Below are 18,009 nucleotides of genomic sequence, written 5' to 3'. Positions count from 1 at the left end.
CTTGGAGCAGGGGTATCAAACACAACCCGTGGACAGGTTTTTATACATATACATATACATATATGTGTGATATAATACAGTGTCCTTTTAAAGTGAACCATAGCCTGTTCAATCGTATAGCAGGATATGATAGAGGGAGAGACGCTGAGCGCTGTGATATATAGGTTTATATGGTAGGGAGAAGGATTTCAAAGTAAATACTGATGGGACTCCTGGGAAAGATAGTGAGAGTCCTGCTGACCCTGCCCACACAGGATGATTGGCAGTTTACTCTCTATACACACTACTGCAGCGTAAGCTGCCAATCATCCTGTGTGGGCGGGGTCAGCAGGGCTCTCTTTTACTCCTATCTGAGTTTTCACTGCATTTTACTCAGTAATTCTGCTCCACACCATATAAATCTCTATATCACAGAGCTGAGCTTCTCTCCCTCTATCATATCTTGTTCTTAGAACAACAGAAATACCAGTGGTGCCGCGGTGGTGTATTACCCCTGGTGTGAAGGTACAGCCAGTCACTTGCCAGATGGTTAGGTGTGACGCCAGTGCTATGGTGGTTGGCCGAGATATGGCCGAGCCCAGTGATGGTAGTTTGTTGTGACGCCAGTGCTGGTTGGGCAGACAGGTATGGTGGCACACCTGCTTTTATTTTAATGGACTGGCTATACCTTGTTCCCCTGTGGTCAGTGTCCTGCCGGGTTGTTGCGGGGTCCCTTGGGTACTCATCACGGTTGTCCGAAGTGGAATAGTGACCCACCCGGACTATCGGTACTGCCATCCACAGAAAGGGAAGATGACCCAAGGAGTGTGTGAGTACTGTGTCTGTACTTGATGAAGAATCACAGAGTCTCTTTAGCATAAATATAATCTTGTTTACTTTGAAGATACTTGAGGTAGACAGTATATAATACAGCTTTACCTTGATACAACACTTAAGACTTGATAAGATACTTAATGATCCAGATCTGTTCTGAGAGTATAGAGAGTGGTACAGTCGTGTTGACAGAGTTGCTTGCTGAGAGGTATATAGAAGAATCAGGGGAGTAGAGAGGAGGATTTAGAGAGAGTCACAACCCAAGTAGTACTGTGCTCTGCCAGGATGTCTGAGGTAGAAATAGAAGAATACTTGAGAGTAGAGAGAATACTTGTGCCTGTGTTTTGACTCTTCGGTCTTTGCACCACCTATTGCCCACCAGTGACCCGTCCTATAGGGTGACCCAAGCCCCAGACCATGTTACCTGAGATGAGCGAAATGCTGAGGGTTCCCTGCTTACACCCGCACTGCGAGATAGAGTTCATAGGCTTGTAGCAACTTTGCTAGATCAGTTCCTTTACTTATGGATACTGTCTCTCTTTGTCCTTGGTGTGGGTTAGGATGATCCCTGACTTGTCCTCTCTAGTGGAAGCTTAACACTGCATAGTGTTGAGTGGAGTTACTTGAGAAGAAACTGTGTCTAGGTACATGTGTCCTGCGTCTAGACCACAACTTAGACTGGGGGCCTGGCAGGGGCCAGGGCCTAACTGGACCACTGTAAAAAGTGTTTTGGCTGGTGTACTTCCTCTACAGCGTCTAAAGGCAAAAGACCCTACACTTCCTCTACCCTTGTGACTTCCTTCCTACAGCGCATGTAAGGTGTGCTGTGAGTGGGTGAGGAGTGCGTATGTAAGAAGTAAAGCGAGATTATAGGTGAGAAGAAGAAAGAACTCTCTATGGCGTACAAATCCATGGGGTACACAAATAAACGATAACCCTTTGAGTACTACAGCTGTGCAATAACTGAGTATACATACTTGCAATAATGAAATCTTGTGGCGAAACTCTGTAACTACTACATCACCACTCACACTTAAAAGTACAGGCTTTTACAAAGGGTGTAACCAATAGCAACACCCGTGGTGGGACACCACATACCCTCACTTTAAATGCCTGCATTTAATAAATATGCATAGCGGGCAGTCACAACCCCACCCTTTTTAATATCATGACCTACAGCAATGCAGTCAGGTTTTAAGCACTGATCTGTGTGGATAAATTATATGACTGCAAGGGTATACATTTTTACTTAGCTGTTGTACTTTACTGTAACAGACAGAGGTGGCAGCAGAGAGCACTGTCAGACTGGAAAGAATACACCACTTCCTGCAGGGCATACAGCAGCTGATAAGTACTGGAAGACTGGAGATTTTCAAATAGAAGTAAATTACAAATCTGTATAACTTTCTGGCGCACTCTGCAGTACCTGTTTAAGCATGATAGGAGTTGTTGTTTTGTGTCAGGGACATATGGCGGCTGGAAAAGTTTCTTGAGGATAGGAGTTATCTGAGGGCAAGGGGATGTTTAATAGGTTCGGCGAGAGTGACTGATGTTTTTTATTCTAAAGCATCAGATCGTGTATAGGAATAGTTGAAATGTTTCTATGGTAACAGGAAGCTTTAGAATCCTCCTTAAAGTATTGTGCGGTGCCCATTGTCAGAGCACGCGGCGGCTTGTATTCTACCATCAAAAGGCTATTTTTGTGCACATCTCCCGTTTACTTTACCATTCAAAAAATGGAAATGGAAGACAGACCTTTCTCTGTGTGTGTGGTTTTTGTTTTTTTTTTACATTCAGAAAAATCAGAGCTTTAATATGGAAGCAGTATTTAATTTAATTGAATTTATTTAATCCTCATATTTATGTGATCAGAAGATTACTCCAGCGATCAAGCAGTTTAGCAGCAAGTGCTCAGTTCCCCTGCAGCGCCACCTCAGGAATAATGAAGCATTACATGCTTCAGATGAACACAATAGCTTTTTGGGTCCTTCAGAAGAAGAGATTCCCATTCCAGCCACCCTGATCCCACCCCCTCCAAGACTCCTAACACCTTGTATTTATCCTACAGAGAATGACCTACGCGTGGATACATTGTGGCAAACCTTGTTAATTGATTAATACTTTCACCACAAAGGGTTTGTTACAATGTGTCCAGTTTACTTAAAGGGTTAGTGTGGCCATTTTCTTTTTCTGCTTAAAGTGACAGTCACCCCCTTTTTGCATTTTGACTTCTCTACACAGGTGTAATAAGTAAATTTAGCAGTTTTCATACCTTGTTTTATATCATATGTCATGGTGCTTGTTCAAGTAAAAAGTGATCCTTTATCAACTGCAGATTGTGCTAAGTGGGCGGGGCTTCACAGCAACAGCACCACTTGGCCCTGCCAAGGGGGCGGGGCATATGTGCATATGATGTCATGGAGGGGTGGGACCAACGGTGACTGTGGGCTGTTACCGTGAAGCCCCGCCCACTTAGCACAATCTGCAGTTGATAAAAGATGAACAAGCACCATGACGTATGATATAAAATAAGGTATGAAAACTGTTAAATTTACCCTTTACACCTGTGTAGAGATGTCAGAATGCAAAAAGGGGGTGACAGTGTCACTTTAATTAACACCCATTATATAGTTATATAACTTTGTAATGTGTGTTTATAAGCTGTCTGGCCCCGTTCCCTGTTTAATTTATGTGAAACACTTAAAGCAAATGTACATTCACTTTAAAGCTTTTTAAATTGCGCTGATTACATCACATTTGTGTTTTTCACAAATGTACACGGACATGTCAGATCCATGCAATCTGTGAAAAACATGGATCTCATAGACTTCTATGGGGGAATCCATGTTGTGATCTCATCCGAGTTATGACGTCCTTTTTCTTCATGGAACGGATTGCCGATCCGTTTTTAAAGTGATACTGGCTAATCCATGGGTCTCCAAACTGCGGCCCTCCAGCTGTTGCAAAACTACATTTCCCATCATGCCTGGACAGCCAAATCCAAAGGTTTAGCTGTCCAGGCATGATGGGAGTTGTAGTTTCACAATAGCTGGAGGGCCACAGTTTGGAGACCCATGGTCTAATCTGTATCTGATATCAGGGTATAATTGGAGAGAAGCCAAGGTCTGTGATACTGTATATAGGTTTATATGGTTTGAAGCAAAATATAAGTAAATCCTGGCAGGACTCCTGGGAGAAAGAGTGAGAGTCCTGCTGACCCCGCCCACACAGGGTGAGTGACTGCTTTTCCCGGATCAGTGTGTACTCCTCAGCTTCTCTCCCTCTATCATCTTCTGACATCAGATTGGCCATGTCTGTGACATGTCAAAAGTTTTCTTCTATGACAGGTACACTTTAAAGAATGTACAATGTTTAAAGGAATTGTATAAGATGTAAATGTGTATCTATATACAGTGGTGCCTTGGATTACGAGCATAATTTTTTATCCGGGGCCGTGCTTGTAATCCAAATCCAGTCTTAAACCAAAGCAATTTTTCCCATAAGAAATCATAGAAATGCAGACAATTGGTTCCACACCCCAAAAATAATGATTTATTATTCCGAATAACATGTAAAAAGATGAAACAAACATTCAGAAACAGCAGAATATGTGATATATAAGTTACTGTACAGTAATGGAGAGGATGGGAAACACAAGGGCGGACAGAGACTGCAGGGAGCATGAAGGAATGAGCAGGGCAGATGTGGGCACATACATGCAGCACTTTCTGTCCGGGGAGAGAGGGGGTTACAGCTATGGAGAGATTACCTCCACCGTCCTGTCCCCTGATGCAAGCCACAGCCTGAAGAGACTTCCTGGTCAGAGTTCAGTGCTGTAGACACCGCTAAGCAGACCATGCCCCTCCCCCGCTCCCCTCCCAACCAGTACAGGGAGCTCTCAAACCAAAGCAATGCTCTTAAACCAAGTCACAATTTTTATAAACTATGAGCTCTTAAACCAAAACTCTCTTAAACCAAGGTACAAAATAAATATAAATATATATATATATATATATATATATATATATATATATATATATATGTTATATGTATATGTAATATAATTTTTTTTTTTTCTCTCTCCTAAAAACAGTGCCACTCTTGCCCATGGGTCTAGTCTAGTACTGCAGCTTAGTCCTATTCTGTTGAGGAATACTGCAATACCATACACAACCTATTACTAAGAGTAGTGCTGTTTATGGTCATAAAAAGTAGATTTTTTTCCTCCCTTCTTTTTTCATTCCTTTTACACTAGAGCTATGTGGCAATAGAATATACTCATGGTAAAATCCAGAAAATCAGGATTTTTGCTGTTGTCTTGCAGTAGCTTGCAGACTGCAAAGAAGCTGTATTCGCTAACATTAGATGAGATATAACATTACGGAGTTGTGATTGTGTCACCCTATCCTATTGGTATGACTAAGGGTCCTATTCCACGGGCCGAGCAGGGCCCGATCAACAATGTAAACGAGCGGCGATCTGCTAGATTGCCGCTTGTTTACTGGGCCTATTCCACGGTCCGATGATCGTTGAGCCTGTCCAGGCTTCTTCTCCGCGCTGTCTTCATCCCCGGGTCCCGCGCGGTCTATCTTCAGAATGGCCGGTCTGCCGGTATGATGCTGCTGCTTGTCAAATCGTCGGTCGCCCGCCGCGCACCGCTATTCAACCGTAGCGATGCGCGGTGGGGGAACGATGATTTTAGGTCTGGCCCTAAATGAACGATCAGCCAATGACACGATCATCGACTGATCGTTCTCTCCATTTCACGAACGATAATCGGCCGAATCGGGTCAAATGGGGCCGATTATCGTTACTGTGGAATAGGGCCCTAAGGGTCCATTTACACAGAAAGATTATCTGCCAAAGATTTGAAGCCAAAGCCAGGAATGGATTTGAAAAGAGGGAAAATCTCAGGCTTTCCTTTATGACTTGATCTCTGTTTATAGTCTTGTTTCTGGCTTTGGCTTCAAATCTTTGGCAAATAATCTTTCTGTGTAAATGGACCCTATGCATTACCAGTAATCCATTCAGTGATGAATCCTGCTACATCTTGTAGTGCGCTCTTAAGCATGCTGATCTAATGGCGGCCATAGCTTCCTGGTTGCGGAGCGGTAACCCTGGAATCTCCTGGCCTGCACAGCGGCGGGTGTTGTTGTTGCGGATCTCCGAGTTGCTGTCAGAAGTCATCACAGATGAATATTTCATTGTGGGGAAAGTGCAGCTAGGGACTCCGCTCTGCAGCTTGTCAGATCAGGCTCGGTTCTCGTTTTTTCCTCTGTCTCTAATCCCTAGGAACATTATTTAAGCAGCAGCTCCCGGCAGCGAGGCGTTGGATGGGTGTTTGAAGTTCCTGCTCTGGTCTTGATAAATAATATAGAAAAAAAAAATTGTGAAAAAACTCCAACCTTTTTTAAGCAGCAGCTCCAGAGGCGGCCTGTGTTGAAGGGCTCGCTGGCACATTCTGGGCATCCAAAGCAATTTGTCTTCATAAAACACTGCAGCAGCTTATTGCTCACAGCCGCTCCCCGTATAAAAGCTGAAGATGTCCTTTGATAGTGGAAATCAAAGAGGACGGGGCCAGAGATCGCTTCCACCCCAAACTTACATGGGAAGGAGAACGAACGAAGATGCCAGAGTATTTTGTGATACATGAAAGTCTCCTTTAAAAATGGTGTTGTTTGATGTTCAGCAGATAAGGACGAAGACACTTTGTAATAGGTCCAAAATTCTTAGTCTACTAATTTCTTATGGTGTCTTTACAAGGATACAGTTTTCATAGAAGAGGGTCTTTCTGCAGCCACCAATAGGGGGAGCTTACTCTATACCATTATTTATTGAGCTTAATAATTACACAGTATTTAGTGCTCCCTCTAGTGGTGACTTCCAGCAGGCAGAATTTTAGCAGTTTTGTGTTCCATTAATTCGGGAGACAGTGATCCTCCTTTCTCATGGTCAGTCGAGGCACCAGGGGTCACATCACCACCAAGCACTTTGCATAGGTGATAACTTTTTAGTATTGTCAAACTGTTTATACGGGGGAATATGGAACTCTCTACTTATGACTGCTATGTACATTGAAAAAATTCTGCACAGAATTTTAGAGCTATAAATTGTATATTAGAAGGTATATAAAAATGATTATAGTGTAGTACTGTGCACAGTAATAATTTTTCTAAATCATTTTCAAATTGGCGTCTAAATACCTGTACAAAGTGTCCTTTGTCTGTGCTCCTGTCCTGGCCGCTCATAACTGTTCATTAAGAAACTCCTATTCCTTCTCCCTATGCTATGGGCTACGGGTGCTATGGGAAACGGAGTGGGAGGCAACAGGTGCTATGTGAGACTGATCGGAAGGGTACTGATGCAATTGAAAAAGGAGAAGGAAGCTATAGGTGTTATAGGGGAAGGAGCTGGAATGTGTAGGTGTTATGGGGGATGGAGCAGGAAGCTATGGGCGCCATGGGTGATTGAGCGGGAGGTTACGGGTGCCATGGGAGACAGAGCGGAGCGGAAGGCTACGGGTGCTAAAGGAGATGGAGCAGGAGGCTACTGATGCAATTGAAAACGAAGCAGGAAGCTATGGGTGACGGAGCGGGAGGCTACGGTTGCCATGGGTGACGGAGCGGGAGGCTACGGTTGCCATGGGTGACGGAGCGGGAGGCTACGGTTGCCATGGGTGACGGAGCGGGAGGTTACGATTGCCATGGGTGACGGAGCGGGAGGCTACGGTTGCCATGGGTGACGGAGCGGGAGGCTACGGTTGCCATGGGTGACGGAGCGGGAGGCTACGGTTGCCATGGGTGACGGAGCGGGAGGCTACGGTTGCCATGGGTGACAGCGGGAGGCTACGGTTGCCATGGGTGACAGCGGGAGGCTACAGGTGCTATGGAAGACAGAGCAGGAGGCTACGGGTGGGAGAGGTATTTGTAGAGGTATTTAGACTCCAAAAATGTCAAAATAATTATAAAAATTATAATTGTGCACTCTATCTACTGCACTGTAAGGGTTCTTCATAGAACTTTCCATGTAGAATATAAGGTAACTTTTTCCAGGTATTTAAATGCCAATTTGAAAACTAAAGTAATTTAGTAAATAACTATTGGGCCCAGTCCTGCACCTTTACACATAATGGGTAAATGCTTCAGGAAACCAGCAGTGGAATACAGCAAATCCCACGTACAAACTGCAGATCATTTCTGCACACAAAATGTTGAGAGTTGTAGTTTTGCCAGGGCCACAGTTCATGGAATATACTGCACTAGAGAAACCCGTATTTGACCATGCACGGCCTAGAATGCTGTATGCCACTAGGAATAAAGAAATAGCATGTATGTTTTCTGTATGAAGATCTCTGGTAGAAGCTGAAGGGGAAATGTCGTCCCCCTATAACCCCTTCCATCTTTGTTTTTGGCATGAAGCACTGGGTTGTCTTGTTTGCCTGTTGTCTGATGGCGCTGGGGCTTTAAGCCGAGTCGGCAGGTCACCTTGAGAGGGGTGCACACAGCCTTGCCATAACAAATTAGCTGGGGCTGTGACTGAGAGATTGCTCAGGAGCCTGTTATCTGCGGGAGCTGTGAGCAACAGACAAATTGAAGAGCTCAGAATCAGGCTAATGGAATTTCATGGCAGACTGAACTCTCTACTGCTGTCTCAATATGGCAGCTTCTCCAGAAATTAAAAGCGAAATAAGCGCGAGCTCACCATGGCCACGACAAGAGCCTGGGCCTGCCAATTACACCGTCATAGAGGCAATTAGAGGGGCACAGCAGGGGCTTCGCAACTCTGCAACGAGAGAGTGATCTGCACATGGTACCAGAGGAATGTCCTGTCCCAGCTCTGAGCAGTCTGTGAATGGTCAGCTGTTGGAAGACTACAACTCCCAGCATGCCTTGAGTGCCTGCCACTCTCAATACTTAGTTGAATTGTGAGCCCACACATGCTAGTGTCACAGTATAGTAGTCGTCTAGTAGTCGCCGGTGTTACAGCTCCTCTACTCTGGTGCTGCTGCCAAGCTGTACTGGTAACCATTGAAGGTCATAGAGGTCAGATACCCACCTGTAGAACATTGATGGGGTACCCTATGGATATGACATAAAAATCTATCCTCACATGCATTTTAAGGGTATATTTACACATACTGTATTATTAGACTGTAGCAAACCTTCACAAGTGAATAGGACCTGATTAGAATGGGGTTTCAGACCCTGCTTGCTGTCAAGGAACAGATACAGTCTTGTTTACGTTTCTATTCCTCACCATTGTTCGGATTGCTGACCTTAAATGTTAACCTTCCTTCAGCAGAGCTTGTGCTGATCTTAAAGGATATGTCCATATTTGCCATAATTTCTCTTAATAACTCCGGTGTAAACATTCTACTGTTTTGTGTCTACAGCTCCTGTGCAGAATTGTGTGTCTCCTTGGTGACAGACTACAAATAAACAATGTGTAGTCTGGTCCTGCAGTTGTACTCCATTCCCTATGTCCCTTACTGCTCACTTTCTGAAGAGGAGGACAGATATATTAGATAGTATGACATAATGGTCAGACTACACAGGGTGTGTTACTACAGAGACACATAGGGCTACACAGGAGAACGATACACAAATCAGTACAACATTTAAAGGGATTATCTGTTATATGACAAAACATAGCCTCTTTCTTCCAAAAACAGTTCCACCCCTGTCCTCAGGTGTGTGTGTGTGGTATTACAGGGGAACGGAGCTGCAGTACCACATACAGACTGAAGATAAGTGTGGCAGGGTGATCGCATCCAGAGCTGAATTCTGAACGTGTGCATTGCTGTGTAGAGCTTACACACTTGTTGTTTCTTGTAGAGAGCCAAAATTGGTCCGAGCAACAAAGCGGCAGAAGATAAAGCATTAAATCCAGTGGCCAAAATTGACAGCAATGGAAACAAAGATCGAGTGAAAGTTTCTGATTTCAACTTTCTGAAGGTGCTGGGAAAAGGAAGCTTTGGGAAGGTAAGTGCAGCGTGACAGCAGAACCCTGCGATGTGCTGCAAGATGTGGGGAGGAGAAGAGATGTGGGCTGAGTAATGATTCACTCTCTCTTTTCTTTTACTGCGTTCTCTCTCTGTCACTCTCCCCTTTCCCTCCTGTGAGTGTGCACTCTGTTAATTCTCCTCTGCACACTCACTGTCTCATTCTCCTTTGAGGGTACATGCTTCCATCCTCCCCTGAACGGGCACTTGCTCTTTCTTTCTCTGACTGTGTTTTTCTCTCTCCTATCTCCCCTGAGCACACACTCGCTCTTTCTCTCTTGAGCCTGTGCTTGCTGTCTCAGGTTCTCTTGTCTGAGTTCTCTCTCACTCCCCTGACCACTTGCCCTCTGTCTCATTCTTTTTAGCATGCTCGTTGTTCTTAGCGCACTGTATTTGTCTTTCTGTACTCTGAGTGCTCTCTCTTGCACTCTGCCATCTGTCCTCAGTGTGTGCTCTTTACACTTCCTTACTTTTTTTTAACAATGTTCCCTTCCTTGCTTTCCACTTTCATTCCTCTAAACCTTCTCACACCCTGTCTCCCTGGAGCATGCACCCTCTTCCTCTTGCTCTCTCCTTTAAGCATGCACCCTCTAACACCATGCACCCTCTTCCTTGCGCTTGTTTCTCTGTACATGCACCCTCTCTCCTTGGAGCATGCATTCTCTTGTTCTCCTCTGATCATGCAGCCTCACACCCTCTCTCCCTGGAGCATGGACCCTCTTCCTGTCACGCGCTCTCTCTCTCTCTCTCTCTCTCTCTGAGCCTACAACCGCTCTCCCTGGAGTGTGCACCCTCTTCCTCTTGCTCTCTCTGAGCATGCGCCCTCTAACACACCCTCTCCCTGAAGCATTGACACTCTTCCTCTCGCTCTCTGAGCATGCACCCTCTCTTCCTGGAGCATGGACCCTCTTTCTTGCTTGCTCTCTCTGAGCCTGCACCCTCACACCCTGTCTCCCTGGAGCATGCACCCTCTTCCTCTTGCTCTCTCCTTTGAGCATGCACCCTCTAACACCCTCTCTTACTTGTAGCATGGACCCTCTTGCTTACTCTCTCTCAGATGCACCTTCTCACACCCTCTTTCCATGGAGCATGCACCCTCTTCCTTGCGCTTGTTTTCTCTGAACATGCACCCTCTCTCCTTGGAGCATGCACTCTCTTGCTCTCCTTTGATCATGCAGCCTCACACCCTCTCTCCCTGGAGTGTGCACCCTCTTCCTCTCGCTTTCTCTGAGCATGCACCCTCTCACACCCTCTCTCCTTAGAGCATGCGCCCTCTCTCTTTTCCTCTCTCCTCTTTGATCCTGCATCCTCCCCTGAGCTCTCTCTTCTTTGAGCCCGCATCCTCTCCTGAGCTCTCTCTTCTTTGCGCCCGGATCCTCTCCTGAGCTCTCTCTTCTTTGCGCCCGCATCCTCTCCTGAGCTCTCTCTTCTTTGAGCCCGCATCCTCTCCTGAGCTCTCTCTTCTTTGCGCCCGCATCCTCTCCTGAGCTCTCTCTTCTTTGCGCCCGCATCCTCTCCTGAGCTTTCTCTTCTTTGCGCCCGCATCCTCTCCTGAGCTCTCTTCTTTGCGCCCGGATCCTCTCCTGAGCTCTCTCTTCTTTGCGCCCGCATCCTCTCCTGAGCTCTCTTTCCTGAATTCACATTTTTATTCATATTCTCCCTCTCTTTCATCATCTTCTCTCTTTCTCATCCTCCCTCTCCTATTATCCCTGTTCTTCTGCCTCATCCTTCCCTTGTTTTGTTGCTTGCTGCAGTGAAATAAAATCCCCTTTGGCTCCTTTCTATATGAAAGCCGTTCTTCTCAGCAGCAGTCCTGTGCCAGGGGAAGGGAGCGCGCAGCTCGGGAAATAAATATCAATACGCTCTTTGGACTGTGCTGTTCACTTGACCCCTGAACACCCACAGGGCCTGGAAACACACTCCATTGAAATCCGCCAAGGTGATGAATTTAAATGGTTTCCTGTGCTGCTCCTGCGTCCTTTGTAAGGAAACACATCAGTGGAGGAACTCATTGTGTATTGTTGTTCTAAAAACACTAATCCAGGGATGTCCTTCCACCTCTATGGAGGCGGCCGTGGCTGCTTAAACTTACAGACAAGAGTTATTGCCAACTGCTAATCCAGAATGTCTTGTCAGATTATCAGAACTAACCCCAGCCGTACCTCGTAAGAATATAGCAAGTAATGCAGCGATACATCCAGTGCTGCAGTACAACCAGACAGATGGGCCATACAAAACCTTTGCAAACAGACTCTGGATTTCCAGTAGACCGACCTTAGAGGGGTATTCCACTCAAACAACTTTTGCTATGTTGCTGCCCATGGTGAGACTAAAAATTACTTCCGTACTTGTTATGATATATTCAGTCTCCTTCCCCCAGTTGTGAGCTGCTGCTTTCTGCTGAAGATACAAAAATCTGTGTGTGAACTTTTCTCTGTCTCCCCCTCCTCCCTTCTGAGACGGCTGATGTAAATAAGTCCCTGGCAGGCTTTATCTGCAATTTTGTAGCTTCTTTGTAATGTTGGAAGGGTTAATCACAGTGAGTTGATTAGCAGCTTGACCTCAGAATAACCCTTCTAGCATTACACAGAAGCTGCAAAGTTGCAGATAAAGCCTGCCAGGGACTTGTTTACATCAGCTGTCTCAGAAGGGAAATAGAAGGAGGGAGAGAAATAGAGAGAGGCTTCAGAACTGGGGGAAGGAGACTGAATAGATAATAACAAGTATGGAATGAGTTGTTAGTCTCACCATTGGCAGCAACATATCAAAAGTTATGTTTGAGCGAAATACCCCTTTAAGTTGTTATATTTTCTGTTCAGAAGCCTGGGATGAAAAAGTTGAATGACGGTCATTGCAGGAGCTGTAAAGATGTGCCATGTTTGGTTATACGGTTAAATATCACTTAGAAATAGCCAAAGAGAGCTTTAAACTGCAGCTACATCTCCCTCCTCTCCCTTTACTGTTAACTGTATTACATTAGAAGGATTTTTCTAACATGAAGGACGTTTTTGAGCATTAAAGAAAACCTGCCATGTTGAAAATGCAGTCTAAACTATCGGCATCATGTTAGAGTCAGAGGAGCTGAACAGATTGATATGTAGTTTAGTGGGAATTGATTCTTTAGAACTTTTCATTTATTCATCTAAATCATTGCTCATTACAGGCTTAGGAGTCCAGTGGGTGGTCCTAATCGGTGACTGACAGCTCTGTGTTTTGTGCCCATGCCCATTAGACTAGTCATCCAACTTTTGGAGGGTTTAGCTGACTGTATGGTGGCTTCCTGACACTCTACCAACATTATGATGTTGGGGGATAGAACGGTCAGGTATGTTTGATTTTTAACACCCAACCCTATTTTTCTAGGAGAGATAAGCGGCCGCCAGAACTGTCTGGCTGCAGCCTACCCCTCCTCACCCCATAGGGAAATAATGATAATGCAGCTATGCTGAATGCCCACCATTACACTGATAAGGCTGTCAATCATGAGGCAAGACTGCCCACTGGGCTACAAGCTGGAAAGAACAAGCATGTCTATCAATGACTTACATGTTATACAGAATCTTTCTACATAAAACTATATATCAATCTGCGCAGCTCCTCCTCTATTTCATAGTTCTAGTAGATTTTACAGCCTTTTATGGTGACAGGTTCACTTTAAGAGATGGAAGGGCGAACTACAGGCTGCTAGATGATGAGCATGATACCTCTCATTACAGTATATTACAAAAGCCTGAGCGACCTTTGAGCTTGTTATCTGCAACTACAACTCTCAGCATGCTAACTACTGTACAACTGAGAGTTGTAGGTTCCAAACAGCAGGAGACCATGATCTTAGACTGTCAGGACTCTGTTTTCTAGGTTGTGTTCACACATAGCATAAATGCTGCAGATTTTCCATCCACATTTGCAGGACACAGTGGCAGTAAAAATGGCTAAAATTTTAACTAATCTTACTGACACACTGGGAAAAATATCCGTGCCTAGGCGCTTCCGCTTGAAGTTCCGCCGCTCCCATGGGCTCCATTCTATGGTCAGGCGGATTCCATCATCTGCTCAGAGTAGTGACATGTCAATTCTTTGGGCTGATGCCTGGATCCGCCTGAGCATAGAATAGAGTCTATGGAACGGGCAGAGAGTCAAGCGGGAGCTCGCATGGAATCCACGGCAAGTTATCTGTGTGATTTCTGTAATGTGCAAGGGCCCTGTCTGTTGCAGAGTAAAATCTGTGATGAAATCCAGGGTTCAATGCAAATCCCATTAAAAATCCGATCAAAAAAAAAGATTTTCCATTCTGTGTGGCATATAAAATGCTTATTTGGTCAACGACCGTCACTTCTGATCCACTCATACAAATGCACGCTCAATTCAGCCAAGCATGCTTGTGCTCCTAAGAGAAGGGAGGAAGCCCATGGCAGACACTTCTTGTGGATGATATCCAACATGGCCGATTCTTCTTCTCCTGGCATCTGCCATCGGGAGACTAGGGGTCCCTACACATAAGACGGTTGGCTGGTCGTCCCTACACATTAGATGGTTGGCTGGTCGTGCCAATATGGCCAGGGGGAAGTGGGGGGGGGGGGGGGGTCTATTGTATGTGGCCAATTTTACTCTAATCTGCCATATATATGGCCAGTATTCTACAGTTTGCACCAGAAGCTACAAGAGCTTAATCACTTAAAGGGGTGGTCTTTACCCTGCAAAACTGCAACTCCCAGCATGCCCAGACATTGACAGCAGCTGGAGAACCACCAATTGGAGTCAAAACTTAAAAGGGACGTGTACACATTCAAGTGAGGATCTACTTGATATTTTTCCTTTATATTTTCTGTATGTGCATTAAGAGAGTTTGTACTCGGGCGCTTAGTCAGGCACACCTGTTCTTCTGGAAAATTCAAATTTTTTTTGCTGTCTACCTTCTTGATGTATTTGGGGGGGGTCCCTAATGAGATGTATACATTTACATATGGTAATTGTGTTCTCTGCCGAACCCACATCTGTTCTCTTTGGAGTGAGGATTTTAGATCCAGCAAAAATTTAGTAAGAATAAATAAATAAAAATAGAACCAAAAATTTTCTAAAGGAAAAGAAAAAAAAAACAGGACTATCACGATGCAGCCGGCAGACCGTTGACTCCCACCTGCGAAGAGTTAAAGAGTCTATACCATGATAGAGCAGCTTGAATTGGAGCACTTTAATGTAGGAAAACAAAGGCGGTGAGCACATTCATCAGCGGAGCTTGTCCTGGTTATTGCAGCCGGCGTGCACCTAATCTGCCAGCCGGGGGAGGCGCGCGGCAGCTGGGGGAAGAATGGCGCCACTTTTCCCCAGATTCTCTTCTTTAATTGAGCAAACATAAAGGAAAACATTATTAAAAGGCGGGTGTGCTGCGAGCGGAGCGGGTGACAGAACATTATAAATATGCAAATGAGCGTTTGGAGGGATGTGGGCTGCGAGCCGTGATTAGCCGCCGCTTCTCACCTGCACAAGATGGGCTCATTGTCTTGCTGGATGAGAGTGAGCCTATAGCGCATTGGCAGCCATTCTATCATCTCCCTCCTATTCTATTGTGACCCTGATCACCGATAACGCTCGCCGTATATCACCGCTAGAATTTTATGTTGGAAAAAGATGTTTCGTAGTAAATTTGTCACTATTAAAGTAATAGGTTTTTATTTTCTATGAAAAAATTTCATTTCGTTTCTCCCGGAGGCTTTGATGTTATCTCTACTATCGGGGGGTTGAATGGATGACAAATTATTTAAAAAAAAAAAGAAAAATCTAGCAACGTCCGCCATGATCTTTTCTATTTCTCGGGTTCTGTTACAAATTATGATTCAATGGGTTAAACAGATCTATATTCCTCTTGTCTGCTTTCCTGTAAGCATTTATTTTATTCTTTCTTAAACATTTTATTTTCTCCAGATTATAAAGAGGATCCGTAGTCTCTTCTGACCTTGTCTGCCTTAGTAAATCCTTGTATTCCCAATGATATATCAATTCTGGAACATATTCTATAATAGCTCTGTGATGTCCTATTCCTCTTATTCTTTCTAGAAATCTATTGCTAAATAGCCAAATGGGTGTAACCTGAGCATCCCTGAGGAACACAGCTCAGTGCAGGGACTCCTCCAGTGACCACCAGTACAGGTCCTCCCCCTTCCTTCATGTGTTTTATAATAGTCACACCCCTGAGGAATACAGCTAAGCACAGGGACTCCTGCTCCTCCAGTGAGCACCAGTACAGCCCCTCCCCCTAATGTGTATTGCACTAGTCACACCCCTGAGGAATACCGTTCAGCACAGGCTCCTCCTTCCCTAGTGAGCATCGGTTCAGGTCCTCCCCCTTCCTCTATGTGTGTTTTTATATTAGTCACACCCCTGAGGAGTACAGCTCAGCACAGACTCCTCCAGTGACCACCAGTACAGCTCCTCCCCCTAATGTGTATTGCAGTTGTCACACCGCTGATGGATACAGCTCACAGGGACTCCTCCTTCCCCAGTATCCATCAGTACAGCTCCCTTCCCCTTCTTTCATGTGCTTTATAATAGTCACACCCCTGAGTAATTCAACTCGGCACAGGGACTCCTCCAGTGTCCACCAGTAGAGCTCCTCCTCCTTCCTTCATGTAGTTTATAATAGTCACACCCCTGAGAAATACAACTCAGCACAGGGACTCCTCCTTCCCAAATATCCACCAGTACAACTCCCTTCCTTCATGTGTTTTATAATAGTCACACGCCTGAGTAATACAACTCAGAACAGGACTCCTCCAGTGACCACCAGTACAGCTCCTCCCCCTAATGTGTATTGCAGCAGTCACACCCCTGAGGAGTACAGCTCAGCACAGGGACTCCGGCTCTTCCAGTGACCACCAGTACAGCCCCTTCCTCCATGTATAGTATAATAGTCACACCCCTGAGGAGTACAGCTCAGCACAGGAGCTCCTGCTCCTCCAGTGACCACCAGTACAGCCCCTTCCTCCATGTATAGTATAATAGTCACACCCCTGAGGAGTACAGCTCAGCACAGGAACTCCTGCTCATCCAGTGACCACCAGTACAGCCCCTTCCTCCATGTATAGTATAATAGTCACACCCCTGAGGAGTACAGCTCAGCACAGGAGCTCCTGCTCCTCCAGTGACCACCAGTACAGCCCCTTCCTCCATGTATAGTATAATAGTCACACCCCTGAGGAGTACAGCTCAGCACAGGAACTCCTGCTCATCCAGTGACCACCAGTACAGCCCCTCCCCCTTCCTCCATGTATAGTATAATAGTCACACCCTTGAGGAGTACAGCTCAGCACAGGAACTCCTGCTCATCCAGTGACCACCAGTACAGCCCCTCCCCCTTCCTCCATGTATAGTATAATAGTCACACCCCTGAGTAGTACAGCTCAGAACAGTGACTCCTGCTTCCCCTTTGGCCTAAGAAAGGGGGCGCTCTTTTAGTATGCAGCTATGTTCTAATTCTTTAGCTGCTATAAATGTGGCTGCATCTTGTAAGGCGCTTGAACAATGTATCATAACTCTCGGATTCCTATCGGAACATTTCAATTTTCTGGTTTAATGGTCCCGTAAAAGCTCAATGCATTTCTAACAGCCTCGCCGCCGCCTTCCCGTAAGCAGATGCGACACAAACTGTGTTTATTCTAGACACTTCGCGCTAATATTGCCTTCTCCTCCAATCACAGGTGATCCTGGCGGAAAGGAAGGGGACCGATGAGCTGTATGCAATAAAGATCCTGAAGAAAGATGTGGTGATTCAGGATGATGACGTTGAATGCACAATGGTGGAGAAGAGGGTGCTGGCCCTCGCCGGGAAGCCTCCGTTCCTCACACAGCTGCACTCGTGCTTCCAGACCATGGTAAGAGCTGAATGACTGGTGCAGTAGCACCTGTGCTATAAGGAGTAACTGTAGTACCAAAGGGTGGTTCAGGCCTCTGGAACCAGTTATAACATTATCTGTTACTGCTATTGGGGACCATGAGGAGCTTAACCTGCCAATGGAGAATGAAAACCCAGGCAGCACTATAAATGCAGCTCTGAGGGTTCTTCACCTCCACTCTTTAGACTTTTACAGATCCAAAGTTTTAGGACACCCAATTTTTTTTTATTTTTTAGAAATTACAAAACAGTATACCCCAACAAGTAATGGATGAGAGGGCCTCTCTTTTGGGCTATGTCTGTCTGG

General features: G+C 45.4%; 1 protein-coding gene across 2 annotated transcripts in view; it reads left to right on the top strand.

The window, feature by feature from the left end:
• Positions 1 to 18,009, top strand: part of PRKCB (protein kinase C beta) — a 143,924-nt gene that overhangs the window by 102,565 nt on the left and 23,350 nt on the right. For both annotated transcript variants that reach the window (XM_069983997.1, XM_069983998.1), the window contains 2 exons: positions 9,648 to 9,794; positions 17,509 to 17,682. In XM_069983997.1, the coding sequence (XP_069840098.1) occupies positions 9,648 to 9,794; positions 17,509 to 17,682 (321 nt within the window). The remainder of the gene's footprint in view (positions 1 to 9,647; positions 9,795 to 17,508; positions 17,683 to 18,009) is intronic.

Source organism: Dendropsophus ebraccatus, chromosome 9 (assembly GCF_027789765.1).
Source record: "Dendropsophus ebraccatus isolate aDenEbr1 chromosome 9, aDenEbr1.pat, whole genome shotgun sequence".
Lineage (NCBI taxonomy): Eukaryota > Metazoa > Chordata > Amphibia > Anura > Hylidae > Dendropsophus > Dendropsophus ebraccatus.
This window is presented reverse-complemented; position numbering and strand designations above follow the sequence as displayed.